This window comes from Ctenopharyngodon idella, chromosome 3 (genome assembly GCF_019924925.1).
Source record: "Ctenopharyngodon idella isolate HZGC_01 chromosome 3, HZGC01, whole genome shotgun sequence".
Classification (NCBI taxonomy): domain Eukaryota; kingdom Metazoa; phylum Chordata; class Actinopteri; order Cypriniformes; family Xenocyprididae; genus Ctenopharyngodon; species Ctenopharyngodon idella.
Genome location: NC_067222.1, coordinates 33,547,975 through 33,575,117, shown reverse-complemented (window position 1 = coordinate 33,575,117; position 27,143 = coordinate 33,547,975). Strand labels below are relative to the sequence as shown.

Sequence of the window (27,143 nt, the reverse complement as noted above, 5' to 3'; positions counted from 1 at the left end):
ACAAACAGAACTATGTTTTAAGGGTTAGTTCACCCAAAAATGAAAATTCTGTCATTAATTACTCACCCTCATGGGATGGGAGGAAAAAAAACCTGAAAAAAATTTGCACATTTTTTTTTTTTTTTTAATCACTAAACTACTGTCATAAAAAGTTATAGTTTTGTATATACATAACTCCTGAATAAAATTAAAATGTGTTTGGACTGATTTAAAAAAAAAAAAAGTTTTGAACAAATTTGAGGTTTGTCGATAGTGAGCGCAAATGCAGGTGATAAGCGGTTTTATTAAGCGAGTCATTGAGTCGTTCATTCACGATTCGTTCAAACGGCCGATTCATCAAGAATGAGACAGATGTTTGTGAATGGGTCATTGAATCTTTGACTCAAACGATTTGTTCAAAACACTGAATCATTCAAAACACAATTGAGTCTGTGAGATGCGCTATGTTGTGATCTTTGTTTGGATTCATCGGATCTATTTTCGCTGCTAAAATAGACCAAAACAGTCATTATTTCGTCTAAAATGTAAGTGACTTAATATTATTAACTTGTTTGTTGAACTGTCATATCAGTGTCACATTTTCAATCGCGAGGTGATGGTAAAATAAGTGATGGTCAGTTGTCAGCTCTCTTGGTCGTCAGGTCGTGTGATGTATGTTGCTGAACTGTATTCAAATGTTATAAATATGAAAACACCACATTTTGGAATTTAACTGCAGTATGTCAATTTAGTTTATTTGTGTGTGCTGCGCTCATAGACTTTAGAAAACGGCGTTCATTTGTTTGATTTCTCCTCGAGAAGCTGCGCAAGCCTCAAAAGTTTAAGGTCCTTGCACCCTGACTGAGTCCGAAACTGTCGTATTCGTTTTTTCATATTCGGCATTTGGTGGCTCTCAATTGTCAAAAACACCCCTCAAAATATTTGCTACGGATGCGAAAAATGCAGTAAATCGAACCATCCGAATTAATTTTTATGACAGACGGAAGTTTCAGAGGCTGCAAACGTATAAAACGTGAGGTTGTATTTAGTTTTTTATTTATATATATATATATATATATATATATATATATATATATATATATATATATAATATGAACTAATAAACTAGTCAGAATATAGGCTACAGTTAAAGCTTTCCTTTACCTGCAAGCTTCTGTAAAAAATGCAGATGATGCTTACTAAAAGGCCTAGTAATAATAACAATAATAAAGCATAAATTAATATCAGAGGTCTGGTGCCAATTCCCAATTATAGCAATAGGTGGGGGGTGTAGGGGGCGTGGGGTGTGGTGGTTGAGGGGGGGGGACTGGGGCCCCAACTCCAATGAACCAGCTTTGGGGGGGCCCAGCTTGCAAAAGGTTGAGAACTCCTGTGTTAGGCAAACACTTTATCCACAGATGTAAGTATTTGAAAGTTAAACCCCATTTCACTGGATGGAAGAATGATTTGAAGTTATTTGCAAAATCCCTTAAATGGATGATGGACAGAAATGCCCTGAAACTTCTTTCTGCTTTGGACTTGTATATGTTGTTAGATTAAGACCCTCAGACTCCTTTTATTTATTTATTTATTTATTTATTTTCTATTTTGTTCAGTTTTTCTTTAAATGCTGTATCAACACGGGAAAAAAAACTGATCTATATTTGTTAAATATGCCTTAAATGTTGTAGGCTATTTGAATAATCTCTAATAAAAAAAATAAAATAAATAAATAAATAAAAATCTAAGAATTGCTAAGTCATTTCAGTTACTGTAGCTCACCATTGGTGCACACTAGCATGCTGATGCGCTGCTTGGCCATTCAAATTAGAGGGCCACAACCAACTGTTATATAATTATATTTAATTCATGTATCTGTAATCACAGTGCTCTTGCCCCATTGAAAACTTTTGCACACTGCAACTTTTCCTGAAAGTTCTTAAATTAAGTCAAACATATGTGATGTGAATTTCCTGTGTGACTTCCTGTCTGTTTAAGTTGTCTGATATAGCTGTGGTTATCCGGTTCACAACTGTACGTGTCAGATAAGTCTGTTGTCTGTCTGAACCCTTATGCATATTTACTGTGAAACAGATTAATGTTAGATGAACATATATTTAAAAGCTTTACCCGAATTGGTATTTGGTGCTCTTTTACATGTAGCAAAACTATACAGTGTGCTAAATTATTGTTGATGTTGATTGCGCACATGCATGCCCATTCTTCAAAACTTGCACCATGTGACATAATATTCATGCCTCACTGCCTTATCAGGCAATGACTTAGCAGGCAGCGTTTGCGCATGAAGGTACCTCACAAATCAGCGTTAATTGTTAATGATCTTTTGTAATAACCAAGTGAATATTTAATTGCCACAATAGTAATTTCAGACTAGATATTACATCAAAAGTGGAAATGTTTGTCAAAAATGTAAATTTACACAGAAACCGACCGCCAACCGCAGTTTCCAGACGGCATCTTTCTTTTTTTTTTTAGCTCAGCTGTCTCATAATGGAAAGCACAGGATTGTGGGAAATCAAAAGCAGCGAAGGATACATCTATGCTGCCTTGAAAAATAGATCAGATGAAGGTATCTCATGAGACAGGAAGTGAAGCTAGCATTGGGTTTGGATGTGCGTTGATGCCTTTCTACCTTGAAATGCATGTCTACAAGCGAGTCATCTGACATAATATTCATCTCCCTGACATAATAATCTCCCATAATAATCAACAAAACTATGAAGTTACATTTGAGTATTATAGTTATAAAATGTTATTATGGTGATTGAGTTATCAATTGAATAGGATAGGAACTATGAAAACTTTGGCAAGCACTACTTTAAAATCATTGAGTGGTCTAGACAGCATGTCATAAAACACTTTAATCTGAAGTAGAGTAGGTTTGTCTCGCCTCTGGGCTGGAAGGCCTGGAGAGATAATAACTTGCCATGCATGTGGAGCATCATAGGTTTTAGGATTAGATATTATTCATTAATCTGAGCTGGAATGTCAAGCATGAGACTTGTCACCTTGTGAATGTTCAAGGTGCAGAGCGTTAGTCAGTTTAGGGACTGTAGCAGCTCTGATCCATGCCGTCCCTGTAAAGAAATGCTTAATTGTAATGCTTGAATGAATGGAATGCTTATGGAATGAAATGCTTAGGGCAGTTGTGGCCTAATGGTCAGAGATTTGGACTTTTGGACTTAACCCGAAGGTCATGGGTTTGAGTCTCAGTACCGGCAGGAAATGTAGGTGGGGTGAGAGAATGAACAGCGCTTTCTTTCACTCTCATTACCCACAACCGTGGTGTATGGCTCATGGTGTGTGTGTGTGTGTGTTCACTACTGCGTCTGACTGTGTCTATAGGAACCGGAGCTTTTAACGGCCGCTGCTGTGACGCGATGACTTTATCAATCTGCGATTGGCTCTTATTTAGAAGGCGGGACTTATTCCACCATATTGCGTGTTGCACTTTCTCCCATTCAAAACAATACGAGTGACACGTCTTGTGTTATTCTATAGTCTTTGGTAATGCAGAGCACAAATTCCGAGTATGGACACCATATTTGGCCATATGTCACATCACGTTTGTTAAATGTGTCTGATAAATGATAAAGAAGTGAATTGTTATATGAATTGTTGAAATATGAATATACAGTACTGTTCAAAAAATGTGGGGTTGGTAATTTTGAATATTTTGGAAAAAAATCTCTTATGCTGAGTCTGACCAAGGCTGCATTTTATTTGATTAAAAATACAGTAAAAATAGTAATATTGTGACATATTCCTTCAGCTTTTGATCACTTTTTGTACAGAGTTCTCTGGAACTGTACGTGTTATTTACTGTACCACTTTGTGAAGGTTATTTTTGTTTGCTTTCACATTCATTCATTCATTGCGGAAATGTGGGAGGTAAGGGACGTGCATTTCACCTGCCTGAACTTGAATGTGTGCAACACTGCCAGCAAGTTTTTCTCTCCTAATCAAGTTCTTTGTTCTTGGCTAGACAGTATCAAACACTGAGCGTGGCCAGTAGGATCTTGTTCTGTAAGGACTGTTTACCGAAAGGTCAGGCCTTTAGAACGGGTCCTTTTGTGTAGGCGCACACATCAAACAAAGGTACAACATGTGAACTCTGGCCCTGAAATTCATTCAGTGAAACGGTTGAAGCAGACACACCTTCTTCTGCAGGTTATAGGAAGTTGTGTTCCCTGTGATCTGACTCATAGCTGTTTTTTCTGCCCCAAGTCAAAAACGTTCAATATCTCATTTAACTCAAAAAGAGACGTAAATGTAAAAGAGTCATTCTATTAAAATGTTCTAGCTTTCAAACTTCTAAAGGAAAATGTCATATAACTACAAAAGATTCACTAGACAAAAAAAATAAAAGTGAAATCTCTGTGTTATTTGCAGTTCAAAAGTACTGAATGATGTTTCCATCTGACAGAAAAGCAAAATGAAGACTAATGCTGTGGAAAAGATTAATTTAATCTATTCAGGTCGAGTCATATGCTCTCAAACCGAGCAGTTTTGATAAAATGAAGTACCAGTGTATGCGAACTCCCAAACCAGCTTGTGTTTCATAAACTTGCCTCTGCGGTATGTGCTGCTCACCACCAAACCTGTAGATAATTGTAGTGGTGAAACCCATGTCATGTGACTGGTATCTGTTTAAGGATGAACGGGCTGTTCTGTACTGGTAGTATGATTCACTGAACAAACTGCAGGAAACCTCCCTGTTATAAATCAGATATTTATCGCATCTATCTGTCTGTCACCTTTGAACTGTTTATGACCATTATAGGGTTAAAAGGTAATGCTTATAGATGACCGATTTCTAGCCTGTGTTAAAAGGTTAAAATAATAGTTCACCAAAAAGGATAATTCTGTCATTGTTTACCTGTCCTCATGTTGTTCCAAACCTGTATGACTTAATTTTTTCTGCAAAACACAAAAGAAGATATTTAGAAGTATGTTAGTAACAATTTTGGTTACCATTGACTTCCATTGTATGGACTTAGTTTAATTTTTCAGCGAACTATCCCTTTTTTCCTCATGCAGTCCATTTATGAAGTTAATCACCCTTCTATTTTTTTTCTCTCTTTTTTTTACACCAAAACCTCTTATAATTTAGTTTTTAATGACTATTTTAAACACTTAGAATTAAACAGACCATTTTGTTGTATCCACACCTTTAAGACTTTAAGTAAATGCCCTTTTTTTTGTATATGAGATGAGCAACAGCGCTCATAAAAGGTTCTGCTGTGCTGAACATGCAGTGACGAGGAAGAATCTGAAATTCCTTCTTGCTCATTCACCTTCTCTTGACTTTCTCATTTCCTGTCTTGTCCTTGCTGGAAGCAGATTTGGAGTCACATGACAGGAATGAGGTGGAGACGCAAGCTGATTGTGGTTGGTAATGGTGGTTTGAGGGGGATGATAGTGGGGGTCCAAATGAAATTAGGCCCAAAGGGAGCGGGAATTGTCTTTCACTTCACCTTTTGTCTTTCGTTGTCCCTCCTTGTCTTCCCCCTCTCTTTCCTTCCCTTTGACTTTGACCTTAGTCTGTGTCCTCATCACAGTCTACCTCACCACAATGTGTGATGCATATGAACAAGTACAGAAACGAGAACAAATCACCAGCGAAAGGAGTGCTGCCAAAATGAGCACAAAGGAAACCTCAGACTGTACATTTGTTGTTCACTTGGGGCAGCGTATTTCTCTAATAATATGTTCACTCGTAGCATTTGCGTACATGACAGGACTAGAACTATGATTTAAAGGGATAGTTCACCCAAAATGTAAATTAGTACTCACCCTCATGTCATTCTAAACCTGTATGACTCATTTTTTTTTCTGCAGAACAAAATAGAAGACTTTTTTTTTTAATACCTTAGTTTTTTATGTCTATATAATAAAAGTCAGTGTGGTCCATGTTTTTTTTTTTTTTGGACCACACTGACTTTAATTAAAGGCAGAGTAGGTGATTTGTTCCAGTTAAATGTTTTTGTTATGCTGGTTGAAAGTCTCTTTACCTCCTGATAGCAATCACCAAGTGGTCTAAATGTATTTATATGTATATACAGCGGTGCTTGAATGTTTGTGAACCCATTAGAATTTTCTATATTTCTGCAAAAATATGACTCAAAACACCATCAGCTGTTCACAAAAGTCCTAAAAGTAGACAAAGAGAACCCAATCAAACAAATAAGACAAAAATATATACTTCAATTATTTATTGAGGAAAAATTACCCAGTATTACATATCTGTGAGTGGCGAAAGTATGTGAAGCTGTAGGATTAGCAGTTAATTTGAAGGTGAAATTAGGCTCTACCTGTTTTTAGATGTTTTCAATCAATGGGATGACAATTAGGTGTCAGTTTGTGCTCTGGAACGGAGAACAGGGATCTAGCAAAGTCTGAACTTCACAACGTGTTTGTGGAAGTGTATCATGGCACGGACAGTGGAGATTTCTGAGGACCTCAGAAAAATAGTTGTTGTTGATCATCAGACTGGAAAAGGTTATAAAACCATCTCTAAAGAGTTTGGACTCCACAAATCCACAGTCAGACAGATTGTTTACAAATGGAGGAAATTCAAGACAATTGCTGCCCTCCCCAGGAGTGGTTGACTAACAAAGATCACTCCAAAAGCAAGACATGTAATAGTCTGCAAGAGTCCCAAGGTAACTTCTAAGCAATTAAAAGTCTCTCTCATGTTGGCTGATGTTAATTTTCATGAGTCCACCATCAGAAGCCACTGCTCTCCAAAAAGAACATCGCTGCCTGTATGCAGTTTGCTAAACTGCCAGATGGCTATTGGAAAAATGTTTCTTGGGTGGATGAGACCAAAAAATCAAACTTTTTGGTTTTAATGAGAAGCATTATGTTCGGAGAAAGAAAAACACTGCATTTCAGCATAAGAACCTTATCCCGTTTGTGAAATGTGTTGGTGGTAGTATCAGATGTTTTGCTGCATCTGGGCCAGGAAAAATTTCCATGATGGAGCAATGAATTCTGAATTATACCAGCGAATTCTAAAGAAAAATGTCAGGATATCTGTCCGTGAACTGAAACTCCATAGAAAGTGAGTCATGCAGCAAGTCAACAAGGATTGGCCAAGTCAAAGTCCAGACCTTAATCCAAATTAAATGTTGTGGAAGGACTTGAAGCAAGCAGTTCATGTGAGGAAACCCACCAACATCCCAGAGTTGAAGCTGTTCTGTATTGAGGAATGGACTAAAATTCCTTCAAGTCGTTGTACAGAAATGTTTAGTTGCCATTATTGCTGCACAAGGGGGTTACAAAGGGGGTCTCAATAAATAATTTACAATGTATATATTTTTTTGTCGTTTGTTTGATTGGATTCTTTTTGTCTACTTTTAGGACTTTTGTGAACATCCGATGATGTTTTGGGTCATATTTATGCAGAAATGTGGAAAATTCTAAAGGGTTCACAAACATTCAAGCACAACTGTAATGTCTGTGGAAGGCATAGGACCATAAAATGTTTGTTCACTCGGTCTGAATGCAATGGTACAATGTCCTACACGTCATCAGCGTGTTTTATGCTATGAAGAGTTTTACTGAGCACCGCAACCGAAACAGCAGCCACCATTTACGGTTCCTCCTGAACCAGTACAATGAGCTTATGCTGCGTTCACGCCGTAACTACCATAATTTGGAAGAGATAGAAACCTGTGACGTTATACTCGAAGCAATTTGTGACTCGAATTTATGCATTTCACTGGCAACACTGTCAACGAATCTGCATGAATGAATCTGCAGCAGTCATTTGGTACAAGTAAGTTGTTTACGTGCGTTATTATTATTATTGTAATGTTATGTGCGTTGACACATGAGGTAGTTTACTGCCATCTCTCGTCTTGTGATGCTTTTGTTGGCTCCCCGCTGTACTCGTTCATGTGTTTTGGAGATGCTCTGAAGGGAGGGTGGGATCTCATCTCCTCGCTATTGTTAACCTCTCCAAAAATGACCTACCCTTCCTTTAAATGAACAAAAACAGCTCTTCAAAATATCATCTTTTGTGTTCAGAAGAGAGAAAGAAAGTGTTACAGGTTTGGAACGACAAGAGGGTGCGTAAATGATGAGAATTTTTATTTTTGAGTAAACCTTGGCTTTAAGTAAGTCTACATAAGATTGATTTTTAATTGTGTAAAATTTTTCAGAATTACAATAGCTTACTTATAGTTGTCAAAAATACTACTCGGTGTCAAACTTCATGTTATTTATAACCCAGGTTCCCAAGTTCTGAAATCTATGATGATTAGACTGTCAGACATAATACATTTCTTTTAAAATTCACTAAACTGAATTTTAACGAAGTTGAAATGACTGCTTTGGCCACTAAAGCCCATTCATAATCCCGTTTGACACGAGTCATGATCTGATGAGATCTCATCCCTCACAGAGTGGAATATTTATGAGGCCTCAGGCTGCAAGGTGGATAAAATAGCAACTAGGGTGCGTGTCTCCAAAAATCATGAAACATTAATGAATCGAGCTCGCAGGCAGCACTGCTTTAGTCATTATTATGTCTGTCGTGCTCTCACAAATATTAAAATAAAATTCATTGATTTTGTGATTATAGTTTAATGAAATGCCTCTTTAATTCTGCTCACTTTACTCAAGGATTGCATCTGTCTCTTGATGGCTGATGTGGTTATCTTAAGCTTGACTCTTACCTGCCTAGATTTAATAATCAAAAACAAATCGGTTACTCATCCATAGGTAAAACTTGTGTTAGCAATTTCTCCTGCAAGCAATGAAGAGCATGTATCATAATAACTCACCTATGGAAATAAAACTAAGAGAAGGAGAGATGTGTGAAGGTACTCATTCTGGTTTTTAGATGCTTTATGTTAATTAGACACTTTTAACAGCAGGTTTCTGAAAGTAGTTAAAAGACCAGGTTTTTCAGTGGCGTTTTCTGTCCATAGTTGCACTATGTCCTGGAAGTAATAGGTTCTGACAAGTCCTTCCAGTCAAAGTCAGTTCACATAGCCTGACAAGCCCAGACAGATAAGCGTTAGACATGCTGCTGAAGTTTATCTGCAGTGAACCCTAAATTTTCAGAAAATACAAGCAATACCTGGCGCATGGCTGAATTTTTGCCTTATCCTTAAAAATGTTTTTTTTTTTTTGTGTGTGTCTCTGACAACCATTGCTGTGGTACTGTGGCAACTGGTGTAATACCCTGCCTCAGGACTTGAGCTCAATCAGGTTTGTACATGTTTTAGACTTCTTGTAGGAGCACCGAAGGAGAAAGCAGAGTCTGGATTGTTAGCCAATGAGACTGGAGATATATATGCCTGTCAAATCACTGCAGACCCCAAAGACTGCGAAAGGCTGAATCTTCTCAACTCACGTAATAAGACATATCTATCTATCTATCTATCTATCTAATAATAAAATAGTAATAAAATGTTAATTAATAATGACAATATTTAAAAATATTAGTTAATAATGATAATATTATTTAATATTTTTAATATTATTTATTGTTATTCTGCATTTTTATACTAATAATAAATTTTAACTCTTCTTGTTCCTGCCATTCATTCCAGACTTAAATATGCTTTATTAATTTTTCCCTATTTTGTTTCATTTATTATTACTATTATGTGAAAGGAAATTTACAATTGAGTACTGTTGTTGTGGGATGAGGTGTGACAGCAACCATGTCTCTGTGTTACTACTGCAAGAACTTTGTGTTATGCAGATTCTGAAGACTCTTCGTACCTTAAAAATAATATAATAGATGGGATGTGGCTTGGTGTGTCGATAGTCAGTCAGAGTCAACCAGGGGGCCGTGTACTGGTGAGTTTCATAATAATGACCCCTCTTACTTATAATGTTGGCCTTGTGTCTATGAAAAGTCAATCTATTGCTCTTCCCAGCTTTACATAATATTTATCACTCTATTTAATAGGCCTGTGGTCATCGTTATACACGAAACTTTTCAACCAACTTTCGCATGATTGGGAAGTGTTTTGTTCGTGGAAATGATTTAAAGTATGACAGTACAGACTCTCAGTGGCAGTCAAACGATGAGGTGTGTGACCCCAGTAAGGATCAGACTAGTGAAGGCATGTGTCTTGCTGGAATGTCTGCCGCCGTCACTCAGACAAAGATCTTCTTCGGTGCACCTGGATGCTTCAACTGGCAAGGTGAGGGGAATTTGTTTCCTGTAAATAATTATATTTAAATTACTTCTCTTAAATTCCCCTCTAATAACTTTCTATCATATGCAGGAAATACATTTTCACACTGGCATAACCCTGTCGATGAGTTTGATAAAGTGAAGAGCAAGCTTCTAAACATGAACAACAAAGGGAATATTTACATTGGTAAGGCAGTGCCACAAACATGCTTTCAGTTTTTTTTTTTCTGGCATCTACTCAGTTTTTAGAATAACAATAAGAAAAAATATTTTAAGTTTAAATTTATGTGTGTATGTGGGTTGCATTCTGATTTTAAAACATTTGTTGTTAACTGATTGTTCACTGACACCTTTATTGTTGACTGATTGCTCTGCAGGTTACTCTGTGACTGTGGATCAAGATGTACTAAGCAAAGGCAGAGACACAGTGGTAACAGGAGCTCCAAGAGATGAAGCCAGAGGATCGGTGATGATGGTTGAAGTTTCTGATAATGGTGTCAGTGAAAAAGTCCACAGTAGTATCATGGGGGAACAAGTCGGATCCTATTTTGGCAACAGCATTGCTGTTGTGGACATTAACAATGATAGGTAAAGGTGATTCTTGGTTTTTTCTCCCATTTAATTAAAGGTCATTAATGAAACAGAAGATCTTGACATGGAGGTGTTTTCATATTATCCATATAGTTGGAAGGATCTGATTGTTGGAGCCCCTTTCTATTTTGACCGGAGCAATGATACAGGCGGGGCAGTCTATATCTATTTGAACCAAGGCGGGAAATTTCTTAACAAATCTGATGTGGTCCTCACTGGGCCTAAGCACTCAGCTTTTGGCATGGCTGTTGTTGCTATTGGTGATGTGAACCAGGATGGCTTCCAAGGTAGGATTTGTGGGTTTCTTTGCTCTGTATTTGCTCAGTACAAGTAACATGTATGTAGCTTTTGGACATTTTATTGCTAATGTGCTGGTTATTTGCAATAATTCACTTGTGTGTGTGCAGTGCTCAGTCAGTAACAGTCAAGGACGTTTTACTTTGCTGCCTTCTTGTGGCATTACTAAGAAGTATTTTGACAGTTTCTCACTCCTCCTTTCCTTCACAGATTTTGCTGTTGGTGCTCCATATCATAATAAAGGCAGAGTATCTATATGGATGGGCAGCAACAAGGGTATTTCCCAAACGCCTAGTCAGGTGAGATGGAAATATTAAGAAGTTTTTAGAGTCTTAGAAGTTTACAATTATTGAATATTGTATTATATTTTGTAAGTGAAGAGTTCAATTGCAAAAAGGTCGTCTGACATGTTTTCTTTTAAATCAGCATTTTTTACCAGGCTCCTATGTTCAGGTTCAGTAATTTCACTTTAATAGCAATGAAAAGGTTATTAGTCAGTTATTGAAATGCCTTATATATAATGCCTTGTATATTATAGGGAGATGAGAGGGTCTGTATCTCTTACCATTGGAGAAAGTGTAATGGCTAATCATGTGCGGCACCACTCAGCCTATTGTGTAATGGCAGTGACATCAGTGCCTGCCGTTCAAAACTCCTTCCCTGCGTACCGCCACAGCCGGAGCCTTAGCATTAGCACTTTTTTGGCTAAAGGTTGCAGGCTTGCCTTCCAGTGGCTTTTACACAACATCTATTGTTCTGTTAAACAGTAATGCGGCACATTTGCTGTTGGTAATACCGTAAATAAGTCCTACCTGTCGCAACATTCCCTAGTCTGCCTTCTCTTAAAAAAATACATTTTTATCAAGCTAAAATCTACATATAGTTCCTAACGAAAGTATTGTTTAGTGTAAAACATGCTGAAGATTAGCAAACAGGCTGTCGATTAATTAAATGATTAGCTATTTCCCCACAAAAGCTGTTTAACCAGCATAGTGAAGCCTCTCATCCATTGACATCCGTTCAAAAAACAGCCTCTGGTCTCCTTCCCTGCGTACCGCCAGAAGCGGAGCGTTAGCATTAGCTGTTACGCTTTATTGGCTAAAGGTTGCAGGCTTGCCTTCCAGTGGCTTTGCTTATGACGTAACGAAGCCTCGTTTACTGAAATCATGTGATTTTCATGCTTCAAACCACTGATTCGAAATAAAAGATTTGTAAAGCTTCATGAAGCAGCATTTTGAAATCGCCCATCACTAGATATTATTGAATAAAGTTGTTATTTTGGGTTTTTTTGGAGCACAAAAAGTATTCTCATCACTTCATAACTTTAAGGTTGAACCACTATAGTGGTATTTGAATATATTTTAGAATGTAATTTATTCCTGTGATGTCAAAGCTGAATTTTCAGCACCATTACTCCAGTCTTCAGTGTCACATGATCCTTCAGAAATCATTCTGATATGATGATTTGATGCTCAAGAATACATTTCTTATTATTATCAATGCTAAAAACAGTTACTGCATAATGTTTTTGTGGAAACTGTGATACAATGTTTATTTCCAGGATTCTTTGCTGAATAGAAAATTCACAAGAACATCATGTATTTGAGACAGAAATCTTTTGTAACAATTACTATCGCTTTTGATCAATTTAATGTGTCCTTGACCCTTTTTGTTAGTGTAGGTTTGGTTTTACTCTTTAAGGGGTTAATCCTGACTATCTGACTGTGTAATATCAGTTGTTTACTTTATATATCCACACTGCTTTCAAAACTGCTTTAGATAGGACAGTGTTTTGCAAATGTCTAACTTTTGCTCCAACATTATTTCCTCAGGTCATTGATGGAAAAGACATCCCAGGTGCTGGGTTTCAGACATTTGGCTATTCCATCAGTGGGGGCATGGATGTGGACAGAAACAGTTACCCAGACATAGCGGTCGGATCGTTAGATGATCGTGTGGTCCTGCTGAGGTGACTTGATAGTGTAACTTTTCCTATTTTACATATTTGATATATTTTAGTTGTTTAGCATCAAGTTAGAAGACAAAGAGCGAAAAAGTTAACCAATCAGTTAACTATTATATTACAATTCTAAGTTATGGTACTTTGATTAGCATAGTGATGTTCTTCAGGCTCGGTGTCATTACCTCACTGTGTTTTCTTTATCTTTCACCTACTAAGGGCACGTCCTGTGATTCACCTAAAGAGTACTTTCACTGTGACACCAGCAGTTATCAACCCTCAAACCTGTGATGCCTGGTAATAAATCCCTGAACATCTTGATCCAACTTTCACTTTGTTTGTTTACATGGAAATGGAGGCAGTCCACTACAAAAGACTACAGTGTCACAAAATAGTAATTAATAATTGTCGATTATTTCCCAAAACATTAAACACTGAATCAGACTGATAAAAACTTATTAGGATCAGTTGTCATTACTGACTCTTTATGGACTAATTTAAACACCCGTGACTGATCATTGCATTCCTATGCTCAAATAAATAAATAATTAAACAGGTTGTAAATAGAAATCTTTGACATAATGAGAATAGATCTAAATGTTATGCTGCAATGTATATTTTTTCAAATTTAATCTCAGCAGCAGTCTTAATATTGATAATTTATTTGATTAATTGTACAGCTCTAGTCACAAATGTTGTTTTAATGACTATGTGACAAAATCAGTTCATTCTGTTTGTGTTTTCCTTATACAGTATTGAAGCAAAGGTCTGTTTCTCCTACACATTCAGCACTGGCACTGGCAATTCCCAGAAGAATATTAGTAAGTCCCACATCTCGATTTATTACCCAAAATATAAATGCTTAAATGTTATTGTCATGTGAAATGTATGATTCACTGTGCTGTTTCACATTCTGACTGTCAGAATTCATATGTGACATGAAGTAGCTGTAAGAAAGATCCGTTGTTTTCTCAGTTTTTCAATATACGGTGGAAGCCGATCTGCACTCGTCTCGGAGCACTCGTGTTCGTTTCCTTGACAACAAAGAGGGCAAATACACTGGCAAAATGTCCATTAATCCGTCTGGAGATTGTAATTTTCTGAAACTTGAGCTGGAGGTATGACTCAAGGCCATCCTTTTAATCGCCATTTTAATCTTTGTTATGGAAAGGCTCTAACATATGCATCGAGTGGGCCGATATGTTAATGTTTGGGTCGATTCATTAAGCCTGTGTTCAAATTGGGGCTAATTGTCAGAGATTTGATTTATTGTCTCTGCATGTATCTCTCACAGTCCAAGACGATCCAAAACAAGGTGGCTCCGATAGTTTTCTTGCTGAGCGTGTCTTTGGTGGAGCCTCTTCCCTCAGGCGGGCAGACGTTGGAGGACCTCAGTGCTTTTCCTGTGATCAGCCAAAGAGACGCTCTGACTGCCAGAGCTGAGGTACCTTTGACAGCGTACTTTGCCTCGCTCAAACACACCTGATGTTTTATTGGAAACGTAATGTATGCTCTTAACCACCTGCTCACATTCTCCCTTATATTCCACCAATGTCATCTTTTTCTTTAGATCCACATACAGAAAGAATGTGGAATAGATAACAAATGTGAGAGCAACCTTCAGATGACGGCTATGTTCACAGATGATCATAGCACACCGTTCCCCACGTAAGTTTGGTATCATTCTTCATGTGAAAGAAGAAAGAGATGACTGAATAATTTTATCAACTGAATATCTCCCATCATGCTACAAAGAAAGAATCTATCCAATATGACCCTTACTTCCTTTAAAGGATGACACATTTTTTTCTCATGAACACTTTTGATCCAATTACCTGAGCTGTAAATTGAATGGAAGTTGTCATGACATCATAGAGGTGATGTGAAATGCCTCTAACCTGTCGGTGTGTGTTTCTGCAGGCAAAATGGCCACCAGATGTTCCACTACAGTACCGACAAGAAGAAGCTGAAGTTGATGGTGAATGTGTCCAACGTTGAATCACAGAACAGGAAAGCAGAAGACGCTTACAGAGCTCTTCTAAATGTCACCATTCCCTCCTCACTCAGCTACGCCAGCCTGAATCCCAAGGTAAGATCATTAGATGTCCTCAGAAATTACACCTCACTTTTATCATGCAACAGTCTATGTCAGAGGTCACCAGTTAGCAGACCACGGTCCATATCAAGACCACGGATTAATTTAATCTAGGACAAATTCTCATAAATTAAAATAATTGTATTATAGCGGTGACTTTTTGCGTTATGTAAAAAATGTAGCCGGTGCAGTTACGTTGAATGGGTTTTTAGCTAATAAGCGAGACACTCGCATTCTCTCTAGACATTGTTAGTTTACTCATTTGCTTGCTCAATGCTCATGACAAATAGCAACACAGCGAAAAGTATTTCTAATATGTTGGACCTTTTATTGAGAGCAGCCTACATTTACCCGACGTGCCTTCACGAGCAACCGAAGAGCTTTTGTCTTTTAAGTCCCATCTTTCAAACTGTGTAATTTAAGAAATTGGAACAATAAAAACTGTTTTGTGGCTCTTTAATGTGTTGTGACAGATCGCTGTAGCGCCTCAGCTCAAGCAGCTCGTGAACCAATCATCTCTTCTTCTTACTATAATGTGGATAACATGTAATAAATACCTTTTCGTCAGATTAGATACTGATTATTAATCACTCAAATGCCTTTATCTTAACCGCTCTGCTTAACCGTCGGACTCGCACATCCGTCATGTTTGTAGTTTTTTAACACTTTTTATTCGTGTTTGTAGTTCTAATCGAATCCTCGTTTACAGCGCAATGTGTTATGGGCAATATTAGCCATTAGAATGTGCATGGATCTGCACTTCGGATTCTAACTGGAAAAAGTAGACCATCCGGGTATCTTTGGAATACTCATTTCAACATACTACGATTTGGGACACACTAATTCTAATTTCGAATACTATTTAGGATGGATAGTATATGAATTGGGCACAGCAACAGTCTAAAATTTGGCTCAGAAGAAGAAGAAGAAGCTTATATAGCAGATCAACTTAAATATATTAAAAGAAAGAAAATATATTTTTTTTAAATTGTGATAAGATATAAGATACAGTATTACTGTTTTAATGTATTTTTGATCAAATACTTGCAGCCTTGGTGAGCATTAGAAACTTCTTTCAAAAACATAAAAAAATGAAACTTTTGAATATTAGTGTAGATAAACTTTTGCAAATCTCCTCTTTTTGTTTCTTGCAGAACTTGAATGTTGAATATAAACTCGGGGATGCTTATCTTCTGTGTACACTGGGGGACCCCTTCAAACGAAATCAGAGAGTAAGTCCTCATTGGCATCAGTGACTTGACATGAATAGGTTTGAAGTGTTAACCTGGGATTTACAAGCAGACATACTGCAGCAACCATAATAGATGGGTATCAGATGAGACTTTAGGATTATTTACTGTATACAAGATATAATAATAGGATGTGAATTTATTTAACAGCATTGAAGTAAAAAGCATTTCTAGGAGCAGATGTAATGAATGTAAAAAAAAAGATGTCCTTATTTTCTTGAAACCGTTGAGCACTTCTGTCTTTCACAGGTGGAGATTGAGATCACCTTTGAAACGAGCGGAATCACAATAGACATGCAGGAGATTCAGACTGAACTGCAGCTCTCAACGTATGAGAAATCGGCATGATTTTCTTCAGATTCTCAAATAAGCTTATATTTATGGAGAGATGTTCTGCAGGAAATGAGCTTGCAAAAAAATCAATATCTCTACTAAAGACACACAATCCTGAAGAGAAACCGTTGAGCTCATACATACCCTGTGCAGAATCTCTAAGATGTTTAGCATTTAAAAAAAAAAAAATAAGTGAGATAAAATTTATAATTTATGATTATAAAATTTAAAATTTACTTGCAAATTATGGTGTTTAAATGTTTACATATCCTCTTTATTTAATATTGTATGTTGCATTGTGTAATGGCTTTTATTTGTATAGGTTTGTGTAATTTCAGTCATTATATCACATCAAATAGCTTCAAGGTAGTGCTAAATGAAAAAACAATTGTATGATCTTTCTGTAAGAAGTTATGTAAAGTTGAGCAGGATTCTATGTTGAAAGAATAGCATTCACATCCCAACCCACCCACAGGAAGGTGAATAAACAGGGCCAAATACATACACTGATTCACTGCTCAGTTCTGCAGCTTTAACCACTAACATACGGCTTATATGCATATGAAAGAACAATTGTCTGTGAAAGAGGTTTGTTCAAAGGGTATGATTCAGGTTTGGACACTAGCTGATGATTTCATCTACACTTCACAGGTGGAGCGAGCAGAATGATCTACAACCCCTGTCGAGAGTGCTAATGGTGGAGTACATCCTAAAGCCCAACTTTAATATGTGAGTTATGCACCATTTCTATCCTTAGAGCATTTCACTGTATCTTTACTTCTGCCTTACCGCATTTCAAAGTGATGTCAGAATGACTCATGTTGCACTTCAGCATTGCATACAAGCATTTCTTACTTTTTTGCCTGAGATCCAACTTTAGTAAGAGCTATATAAAAATCAAATGAGTATGCAAAAATATTAATCTGAAAAATGTCTATTTTTCTTTTAGTCTTAACCCCAGCATTACCACTGAATTCAGTGGCAATGTAATTGGAGAATCAGCCATGAAAAGTACCAGTGATATTGGAAGCCCAGTGGAATTTAACATCACAGTAAGATTTTTTACAGTCTAACATTGAGTCCTAACTAGGCGTGATGTGGCAAGTTTCCAGCGTTGGATAATTTGTCTGTCCACACTGTAAGGAAAAAAATACTGTAACATACAGCTTTTGGACCAATGAGATTTCACTCATAAAGACAGTCTTTGCCGCCATCTAATGGCGTAATAATGTAACTTCTGTTGCTGTTCACAGTCAGGGATATTTTTTTCTGGCGGAAGGAGGACTTTTAGTGAAAGTTTACTTCATAAAGTTGCATTGATACATATTTCTGGCTTTAATATTTGTATTGTGTGGTAATCGTTTTATAAAAGCAATAAGGTACTTGAGGCTAGTGCTGTATCGTGAATAAGTCACAACGCTTTGCGTCGTGCCTAACAACGTGCTTCAGCCATGACTTATTCACGATACAGAACAGCCTCGAGTACCTTATTGCTTATGTATTATGTTTTTACTGTATTTTTGATCAAATAAATGCAGCCTTGGTGAGACTTATTTCAAAGCACTTAATTATTAAAACTTAATTATTCCAAACTTTTAAACAAGTTGTTTACTAGACAGTGTACAACTACTATAATTGGTTACTTGTGTTTATTGCTTTGTCTGCAGGTGGATCTTTCTGGAAAACCTCTGGGAAATCTGGGGTTTCTGGAAGTGGTCTTTCAGTGGCCTTATGCTGTGGCTAATAAGAAGTGGCTGCTTTACCTGTCAGAGATTCAGATGACAGGAACGTCCGAGCCCTTCTGTGTACCTAAAAATAACATCGTAAACCCTCTTAATCTCACAGTAAGTGATTAGATGTATGTATGTCTCTATCACTGTTTTTTCTGCAATACTGCGCTGATGACAGAGCAGTTTAGCAGAATCCTGCCAGTTGAGTTGAATCCCTCAGAGAAGCAGCAGAAGAAATCATGCTGGGACTGGGACCTCCTCCTTTCCCAGAACTATATTACTCACAGTTCGCACTGCAATCTCGCTCAATGTACAAAGCCGTGTGGGATTTATTTTCAAAAAGTCCATCTCCTAATATGAAACAGAGGGCGGTTCGTGGACTATCTATCTCTCTGTGCCTATAAATCAGTGTGACATGGGTTTATTTAGCACAAGAACTCAAGAGAGAATGGAAACATCATGTATCGTACCAAGCAGCTCAATCAAAATATTCAAATTCAAGGTGATGCATAATTATTAACATGAAATAGAATTACATAATGTGTTGAGATGTAGTCCAATAGAGCATTGCAGTGACGTATTTTTGTAGGCCAACCCAGAAATTAGCATCACCCTGGTTCCCCATGACAAAAAAAAAAAAAAAAAAAACCTTTTTCCATTGGCTTTTGGATTCTAGTCGTTTATAGCCTAGGCGATAAATGAACAACACCACGGTCACATGACATCAACATCACCACCATTAAGCTTCCAACTCTTTCAGCCTTTCTTTAAAATACTTTTATCCCAGAAATTTTGAGTTACAATAGTTTGCATGAGTGTGATTATAAACAAAATGAGGTTATGAAAGCGGACTAGTAGGAGTTTTCCTGTTTGGCATGATTGCGTTTAATGTCCCTGATGTCTGTGGTCCCAATTAGCCACTTGCTAGCAACCGCCCTTACCAAGACAAGTAAAAGCTTTAAAAAAATGGGTATTACTGATGTATTTATGTCATAGAGTAAAATGTTTTCAGACATTTAACCAAAAAAACATAAAAAAAGCCATTTTCTTTGGGACGATGGAACTGAAGGTGCTATAATGCCAACTTGTTTCCGGGTTTTGGCCTACAAAAATACGTCATTCCTCCAGCACTCTGTTGTCATGCACTTAATATAATGTGCATGTTAATGTGATGGACGTATTACCTCTTGTGGATTAGGTGTCAGAGCGCAAGTCTGGGAGGAGGAAAAGAGATGAGGGCTCCTTGGAGCCTGAACAGACTGAACCGCAGGCCTCCCTGAACGCGCGGGCCCTCCAGAGCAAAAAAACTGAAAAACTGGTGAGTATATCCGTCTCCCTCAACCATTGTTTAGTTGCTAAGCAACTGGATGATTCTAGCATGTCATGTCTCCTCTGATACTTTGCATGATGTAGTATGCAACAGAGACCAGACAAAGACAAAATTAAGAGTGTTTTGGCTGTCACTGCTCATTCTCTCTCAATGTCAGGACTGTTCCAAGGGTTCTGCCCTCTGTCAGACATTCACCTGCCCGTTGTTTGGCATGAACACCACGGCCGATCTCACTGTCAGAGCGCGCGTATGGAACAGCACGATGCTTGAGGTCAGAGCTCCATTTTCATTTCAAACTTCACCTCCTCATCTCATTACTGCAGGCTTGTCGCATACCAGACTCTCAAGGATAAATCCCACACTTGCTTTGTGACATTGTTTATGAAGTGGTTTAAGCGGATTCATTTGTTACACCAGGTCCAGTCCTTCAGAATACACCATACTATTGATTTTGAAGTTGACACAGTGGCCACACAAACCTAAAACCCACAGAATATCAAACTAAGAAACATAATCACAAATATCAATAGAAACATATTATCAAACTAAGGGGCATCTGCAAACAAATGATGCTAGACTTTTTCTCAGAACTACAGTAACTTTTCTAAGCCATTAATTTTAACTGGTCCCAATGTGATTTTTAGTAGATTTGTGAAATCAGATCGCTTCAAGTACTTCTTCACATTAACTTTGGAAATGTTCTACTTACATTTCACAACCATAAAGTGGGCAGATACTTTTTGCCTTAATTTTGAACACAGTATCTATTGTTTTATCATCTAAAATTCTTTTGTGAATTATTTATGTTTATATATATATAATATATATATATATACACACACACACTACCAATCAAAAGTTTGGGGTCGGTAAGATTTTTTTAAAAAGCCTCTTATGCTCAACAAGGATGCATTTTCTTTCATGAAAAATACAGTACAATCTGTAATATTGTGAAATAGTATTACACAGGGTTCCTGTGGGTCTTAAAAGGGTCTTAAAATTTCTTACTTTGCCCTTATGCAAATTAAAGCCTTAAAAAGGTCTTAAATCAGAGCCAAAAGTCTTAAATTTATAAAGTCATGACATTAAATGTTGCATGCATTGCAAATATTGAATATCTTGCCCAGTATTTTTGTCCTGTTTTTCAAAACAAGTATCTAAACATCTTTAAAGGGTTAGTTCACCCAAAAATGAAAATTCTGTCATTAAGTAAGCAGCCTCATGACGTTCATCTTCGGAACACAAATTAAGATATTTTTGTTGAAATCCGTGAGCTTTCTGGCCTCCGATAGACTGCAACACAATTACCACTTTTAAGGCCCAGAAAGGTAGTAAAGACTTTGTTAAAATAGTCCATTTGACTACAGTGGTTAAAACTTAATGTTATGAAGAAACGAAAAAAAAAAAAAAAACGCACAAAAAGTATTCTCTTCAGATATTTCTTCTGGTTTTAATCATAAACTCAATTTATTTTGATCAATTTCATAGAAAACAAGACATTAAAATTTAGAACATTCAAGAAAACTTAGACATTTGCACTGGAAAATAAGACAAAAATACAGTGGATGAACATCATTTTTTGCAATGTGATCAGTAAAATAAATTTCCATATTCTAGTGATTCTAGATACTTTTTTTGTAAAATGAATTAAAAAGCAATGGATATCTGTTGCATGTTGTTTTTTCAAACTCTGAAGGGTTGCTAATACAATATGTCAGAACATATTTACATTTGTTTTCCCATTATACTACGGGGCTGTTGAATGCTCATTTCTGATTGGTTGATCAACGTTCTAAGGTGTGCAATTATTTTCAGGGAAACGCACGGCTAAAGTAGTTCTAGCAGGTCTGGACTGTATTGCAGTTCCATATCACTTCGCCAATTCAATTATTTCAAAAGGTCCTTACAGGACCAAAATAAACCAAAATAAACAAAACCCACAACGACACCGACCAACAATACCGATAAACAATAGGATGAAAATGGCAAATTATTGTCATGATTTTTGCCACAAAATACGTTTTATTGTGTCCTGATACTTTCTCGCGCTCGCTCTCTCTTTCAAACGTACACACGTACTGTATAGTACAGACACACACTCGCACAGAAACGTTTGGTCAGCGCTGCTCTGATGAATTAATCAGTAAAATAGTTTAGCAACTTAAACTTAACATGACTCACCAGCGAGGTAATAACTGTGCGGGTTCTTCAGATAAACGTATAGTTATTAGTAGAGACACTGCTGCTGCCGTTAGAGACGCACAGATCAGGTAATTCACTTATTCTGCTTATTCTCTCTCTCTCTCTCTCTCTCTCTCTCTCAAACTGCCTTAATAACTGTCTCAACGGTATTATTCTGCTATCAAGGCTCAAGCCTTCGTTTCTAGTTCTGAAATTATGTTTTGGAATTAGCAACCGAGGCTTGGGATGAGATGCGTAAGAAATTAGTCCCACACACAAGAGTGTTTTAAGGACAAAAACCTGACAAATGTCTTGAAATACAACATCAGAACAGTGTCTTGAGGTGTGGTAACCGTAGTATAAGCGGAATAATTGACTCCGGGCCGTTGAATTCTCAGAAATCTTCACGTCGTGGCCGCATTACCACCTCGGGTGTGCATTATTTTCTAAGAATTCAGCGGCCTATTGTCAATTATTCCTTACTTAATTTATTTCCTAAATTTTTGTTACTTGGTCTTAAAAAGGTCTTTTAAAAAGTCTTAAATTAACACTTATCCAATCTGCAGAAACCCTGTTACAATTTCAAACTGTTTTTATATATTTTAAACTGTAATTTATTCCAGTGATGTCAAAGCTGAATTTTCAGCATCATTACTCCAGTCTTCAGTGTCACATGTGCTGATTTGGAGCTCAGGAATCATTTTTATTATTATTAATGTTGAAAAAAGTTATTCTTTGATAAATTGAAAGATCAAAAGAACAACATTTATTTTAAATAGAAATATTTTGTAACATTTTAAATGTCTTTACTGTCATTTTTGATCACTGTAATATGTCATTGCTGAATAAGACTATTAATCTCTTTAAAAAAAAAACAGCAACAAAAACAAATCTCACCGACCCCATTCTGAACTCTGCATTCTGAGTGTTTTGAGATAGAGCTTTTTTGAGTTTTTGCTTTCCATTTGACTCTGTAGACAGAACCTTTTTTGTTTTCTAAATAATAAAAAGACCCAAAATGTACACACCTTAAAAAAAACATCACATAATGTAAATAAGTTGTCACAGAATAAGAATATGTGAATACCTCAATTTTGACAAAAATGTCAGATAGAACCTTATAATTCCAAGGGGACGAGATTATACATTATATTCTGCATTCTGCTTTCAAATGCGTTTTGGAGCCAGTGTATGTGCAAATGTAAAATGTAATTATGATCTACAGTGTGAAATACATTTAAGAATGTTAAAATGACTTTAATATTTGTCAGCATTTACTGTACCGTAGGCCTGTATAGAAACTACTGCAGAAACAAGACTTTTGGGAAACGCAGCACTGTAAGGATTTTGAAACTCTTCCTGGATCCTCACCAGCACTGCATATGTTGGATGTCTCCCGTGTTTAACCCAGCTGAATTAACTCATCAGCTGATTAGTAGACTACTCCATGACCTGAGCTGAGTGTGTCCATTATGTGTGATGGGGAAAATCGGATCATTTTACTGAGTCTCTCATTCAGCAAAATTAACTAATCTTTATTCAAGTCACTTTGTTCATTTGAACAGAGTGAAAATGTTCCATTTTGAATAGCCAAGTTCCCCGTACATGTTCACATCCACAATCTTTGATCATATGGAATCATTATGGAAATCATTCCCCATGCTGGGGAAGCTCCAGGAAGGGTTCGAAAACCCTCACTGTACATGATACTCATTGTAAAGTCCTGAAAATAACATTTGTGCTGCTCTGTTTACAGGACTACAAAGCTCTAGGTGTAGTTGTTTTGGGTAGTGCCACACTGGTTCTAAAAACAGACAAACCAACCATCAAGATGGACAATTTCACCCGTGAGGTACAAACTCAAGTTTCCTCTTCTATCTGGAACACTCTTGCATACATTTAGCATAAGTGAGAGAAAATCAAATAATTATTAAAATGAGGCAATTTTCCTGTATATGTTTTCTGGTGCATTGAAGATTAATGACAGTAAACATCTTTTCTCTGTTTAGTTGACAGTATTTATAGACCCTGCGATGCCAGAAGAGCTTCCATATAAAGCACCTCTGTGGATAATCATTGTGTCTGTGCTGGCTGGAGTGATTCTGCTGGGTCTGATTATCATTTTACTGTGGAAAGTAAGGAACTTTTTGTGCTTCAATACTTCACACGTTCCTTTTGTTCTCACATCTGCAAGTTATTCTGGATGGAGTGACAAACAACAACTTAATTCTACCGCATCATGTTTTAACACCATAAACAAAGTGTTGGTTTTTTGTTTTTTAACTCAACCTTGAGAGGAGCAATAACACATATTTCTACACAATTTAATCATCCTTTTCTGTGTGCCAACATTTCAGGCGTTCAGGATGGCACTTTGGTGCCTATAAACTTACTAATCATAACCATATATTCGTTAACTAATATGTGACCCTGGACCACAAAACCAGTCATAAGTCGCACGGGTATATTTGTAGCAATAGCCAACAATACATTGTTTGGGTCAAAATTATCTTTCTTTTGTTCCAAAAATCATTAGGATGTTAAGTACAGATCATGTTCCATGAAGATATTTTATAAATTTCCTACCATAAATATATCAAAAATGTATTTTTGTGACTTCATTTGGACTTTAAAGGCAATTTTCTCAATATTTTGATTTTTTTTTTTTGCACCCTCAGATTCCAGATTTTTAGTAGTAATAGTTGTATTTCTGCCAAATATTGTCCTATCATAACAAACCATTCATCAATGGAAAGCTTATTTATTCAGCTTTCAGGTGATGTATAAATACCAATTAAAAAAAAAAAAAAACTGACCCTTATGACTAGTTTTGTGGTCCAGGGTCATATATAATGTTAAAAAGTATTTTGCAGTCAAATTACATGTATTCAATTTTTACTTTGAATATTTTTACGGTGTAGTACATACAAGCAGATGCTGCACATAGGGTATGGATATATTTCAAATTATAGTTTTAAATATATCACACACATATCAAAACATTTGTACCAGAAGAGCAGTCAATTCACGCCTAGATCACTTTCTCTCTCCATGTCTTGTGTTTTGTTTGATTGCTCATATCTGAATCCTGTTCCCCAGTGTGGTTTCTTCAAGAGAGCCAACACCAGAGAGCTTTATGAGGCCAAGGCCCAGAAAGCAGAAATGAAAACACAGCCATCAGAAAATGACCGGCTTACAGAGGAGGACTGAGATTCCCTGGCCTTTGTGGGCCTGTGACACAAATAGCAAGTTCGTAGGTGCCACAGCCAACAGCTCTCTAGCTAAAACGCTTGGCTTGATTAACAATAATATATTCCATGCAAGCTCCGCTAATAATATCTTTCTTCTTCCCTTTTGAGACACAACACTTGCCTCGTCTGTTTTCGACTCTCATCATTGCTCTCAAAAACACTAGAGGTTGTTTTTTTCCTGAAACAAATTGATATGTGAGGCTCTTTGTTATGTCCTCAGGCTTGGGATGCTGTTATCTTTTGAGATAGAATGATGTCTTATAACATGAACTGTATATTGCTTTAATCCAACTTCTAAATGCTTTTTCTTGCTTTGACAAGACTAATAACTTCCTTCTGCATTACCATGTTCTTTTCTTTTTTGCCGTTTGAGGGCTTGCTTTCAACTGAGGCAACAAACTCCTTCTGATCACATCTTCTCTTACAGAGATAACAAGCTTTCCTTTCCCCTTCACAATCTGCTGCTGAATTTATCACACATTTATACTCATAACAATTTGCTCTCTTCATAATTTCACTTGAGTTAAAAGAATGCTTTCTCTCAGTTGCTATGTAATGTTAATCTTGTAATCTCATAAAACACTAGTCAAGATTTCTCGAAGCTTCTCTGAATACATACATCCTGTGGTAAGATGCTCACCTCGCTCACAGTGCTCTTTCTTATGCTTTCTCGCAGAGTGGATTTTTTAAGCGGGCTGCCTACTTCCGAACTATGCCAAAATACCAGGGTGTGAAGATTTGTAAGAAGGAACAGTACCAGGTAAACCAGGGCTTTTTGATTGTGGACTCAACGAACAACAAGAAACACTGGATCACAAACTGGACTGAGAAGAAACAGTACTACTGATGAATGCACTGCCAAACTGTCTCTCTTAGACAGTGGAATGGATGTTTACAGATGTTTATTATCTGAATCAGCGCAACTGACTACCTGATTGGATTGAAACTTCATATGGATATCAGATATAATTGAACATGTTCATTCAAAACTGCCTGATATGAATTGATTATACAGAAGACTCTATGTGAGATTTCTGTTTTGATGTTTATTTTGTTATTGTTTTTCAACTGAATACATGTACTATGTATGCTGGAGAGCTCAACAATGAGGATTTTTACTGGCTCAGCAGTTAAGATTAGTCCCCACCACAAAGGAATGATCAATTTTGACAAAAAGATAATGTTGTTGTTCCAAATTCTGCTGAATTGTCACAAATCCAAACCCTTAGGGTTAGTTCACCCAAAAATGAAAATTCTGTCATTAATTATTCACCCTCATGTCGTTCTACACCCGTAAGACCTTCGTTCATCTTCAGAACACAAATTAAGATATTTTTGATGAAATCCGATGGCAGTGAGGCCTCTATTGAGAGCAAAGCCACCGAACCTCTCAAGATCCATAAAGGTACTAAAAACATATTTAAAACAGTTCATGTGAGTACAGCGGTTGTACCTTAATATAATAAAGCGACGAGAATACTTTTTGTGCGCCAAAAAAACGCTTTATATAACTACAATATAGGTAGGTCTAAATCGCAGTGATCACTTATATCAATGTTATGTATATCGTCATATCGTCCAGCCCTAAAACTTGTATAGTTTTTGTCAGTGTTTATTTAAAAACACCCAATTATGCAGAATATAAGATGGTAAATATTTAATTGATGAGTTGTCAACACAATATATAACAATACAATATATAGGGTAGGATTTTACGGCAAAACCCAACGTTTTGACACAAAATGATAACTGCAAATCCATGTTTCTCTGCCTGGAGTCCAGTTATATCTGTGAATTTCAGCGATCCATTTGCTTCTTTTTTCTGTAGCTTTCGGCAGTCTATAAAAATATACCCCAGATTTTGTGTAAAAGCTATTTGTAGTCAGTCGCAAAGCTCTTTTCCATTTTGGATGTGTTTTGTGTGTTTTTCGCAGTATTCACGCTGAAAACCATTGCTGCCACT

At 36.8% G+C, this 27,143-nt stretch overlaps 1 protein-coding gene across 4 annotated transcripts in view; it reads left to right on the top strand.

Annotated features, from left to right (window-relative positions):
* The window catches only part of itga3a (integrin, alpha 3a), a 31,598-nt gene extending 5,102 nt beyond the window's left edge, over positions 1-26,496 (top strand). Inside the window, exons 2-26 of one of the 4 annotated variants that reach the window (XM_051888605.1) lie at positions 9,240-9,367; positions 9,722-9,819; positions 9,932-10,169; positions 10,254-10,349; positions 10,540-10,750; positions 10,847-11,040; positions 11,261-11,349; positions 12,883-13,019; positions 13,230-13,307; positions 13,764-13,831; positions 13,986-14,128; positions 14,305-14,454; positions 14,581-14,678; positions 14,931-15,099; positions 16,260-16,337; positions 16,605-16,684; positions 17,340-17,417; positions 17,638-17,740; positions 18,356-18,532; positions 19,617-19,736; positions 19,906-20,019; positions 23,686-23,781; positions 23,939-24,064; positions 25,029-25,178; positions 25,857-26,005. In XM_051888605.1, coding sequence (XP_051744565.1) covers positions 9,240-9,367; positions 9,722-9,819; positions 9,932-10,169; positions 10,254-10,349; positions 10,540-10,750; positions 10,847-11,040; positions 11,261-11,349; positions 12,883-13,019; positions 13,230-13,307; positions 13,764-13,831; positions 13,986-14,128; positions 14,305-14,454; positions 14,581-14,678; positions 14,931-15,099; positions 16,260-16,337; positions 16,605-16,684; positions 17,340-17,417; positions 17,638-17,740; positions 18,356-18,532; positions 19,617-19,736; positions 19,906-20,019; positions 23,686-23,781; positions 23,939-24,064; positions 25,029-25,139 — 2,980 coding nt within the window. In that variant the 3' untranslated portion in view covers positions 25,140-25,178; positions 25,857-26,005. Of the gene's footprint in view, positions 1-9,239; positions 9,368-9,721; positions 9,820-9,931; positions 10,170-10,253; positions 10,350-10,539; positions 10,751-10,846; positions 11,041-11,260; positions 11,350-12,882; positions 13,020-13,229; positions 13,308-13,763; positions 13,832-13,985; positions 14,129-14,304; positions 14,455-14,580; positions 14,679-14,930; positions 15,100-16,259; positions 16,338-16,604; positions 16,685-17,339; positions 17,418-17,637; positions 17,741-18,355; positions 18,533-19,616; positions 19,737-19,905; positions 20,020-23,685; positions 23,782-23,938; positions 24,065-25,028; positions 25,187-25,856 lie in introns of all 4 variants that reach the window. The other 3 variants (XM_051888604.1, XM_051888606.1, XM_051888603.1) reach the window with 3 other exon arrangements.
* Positions 26,497-27,143: the final 647 nt, after the last annotated feature.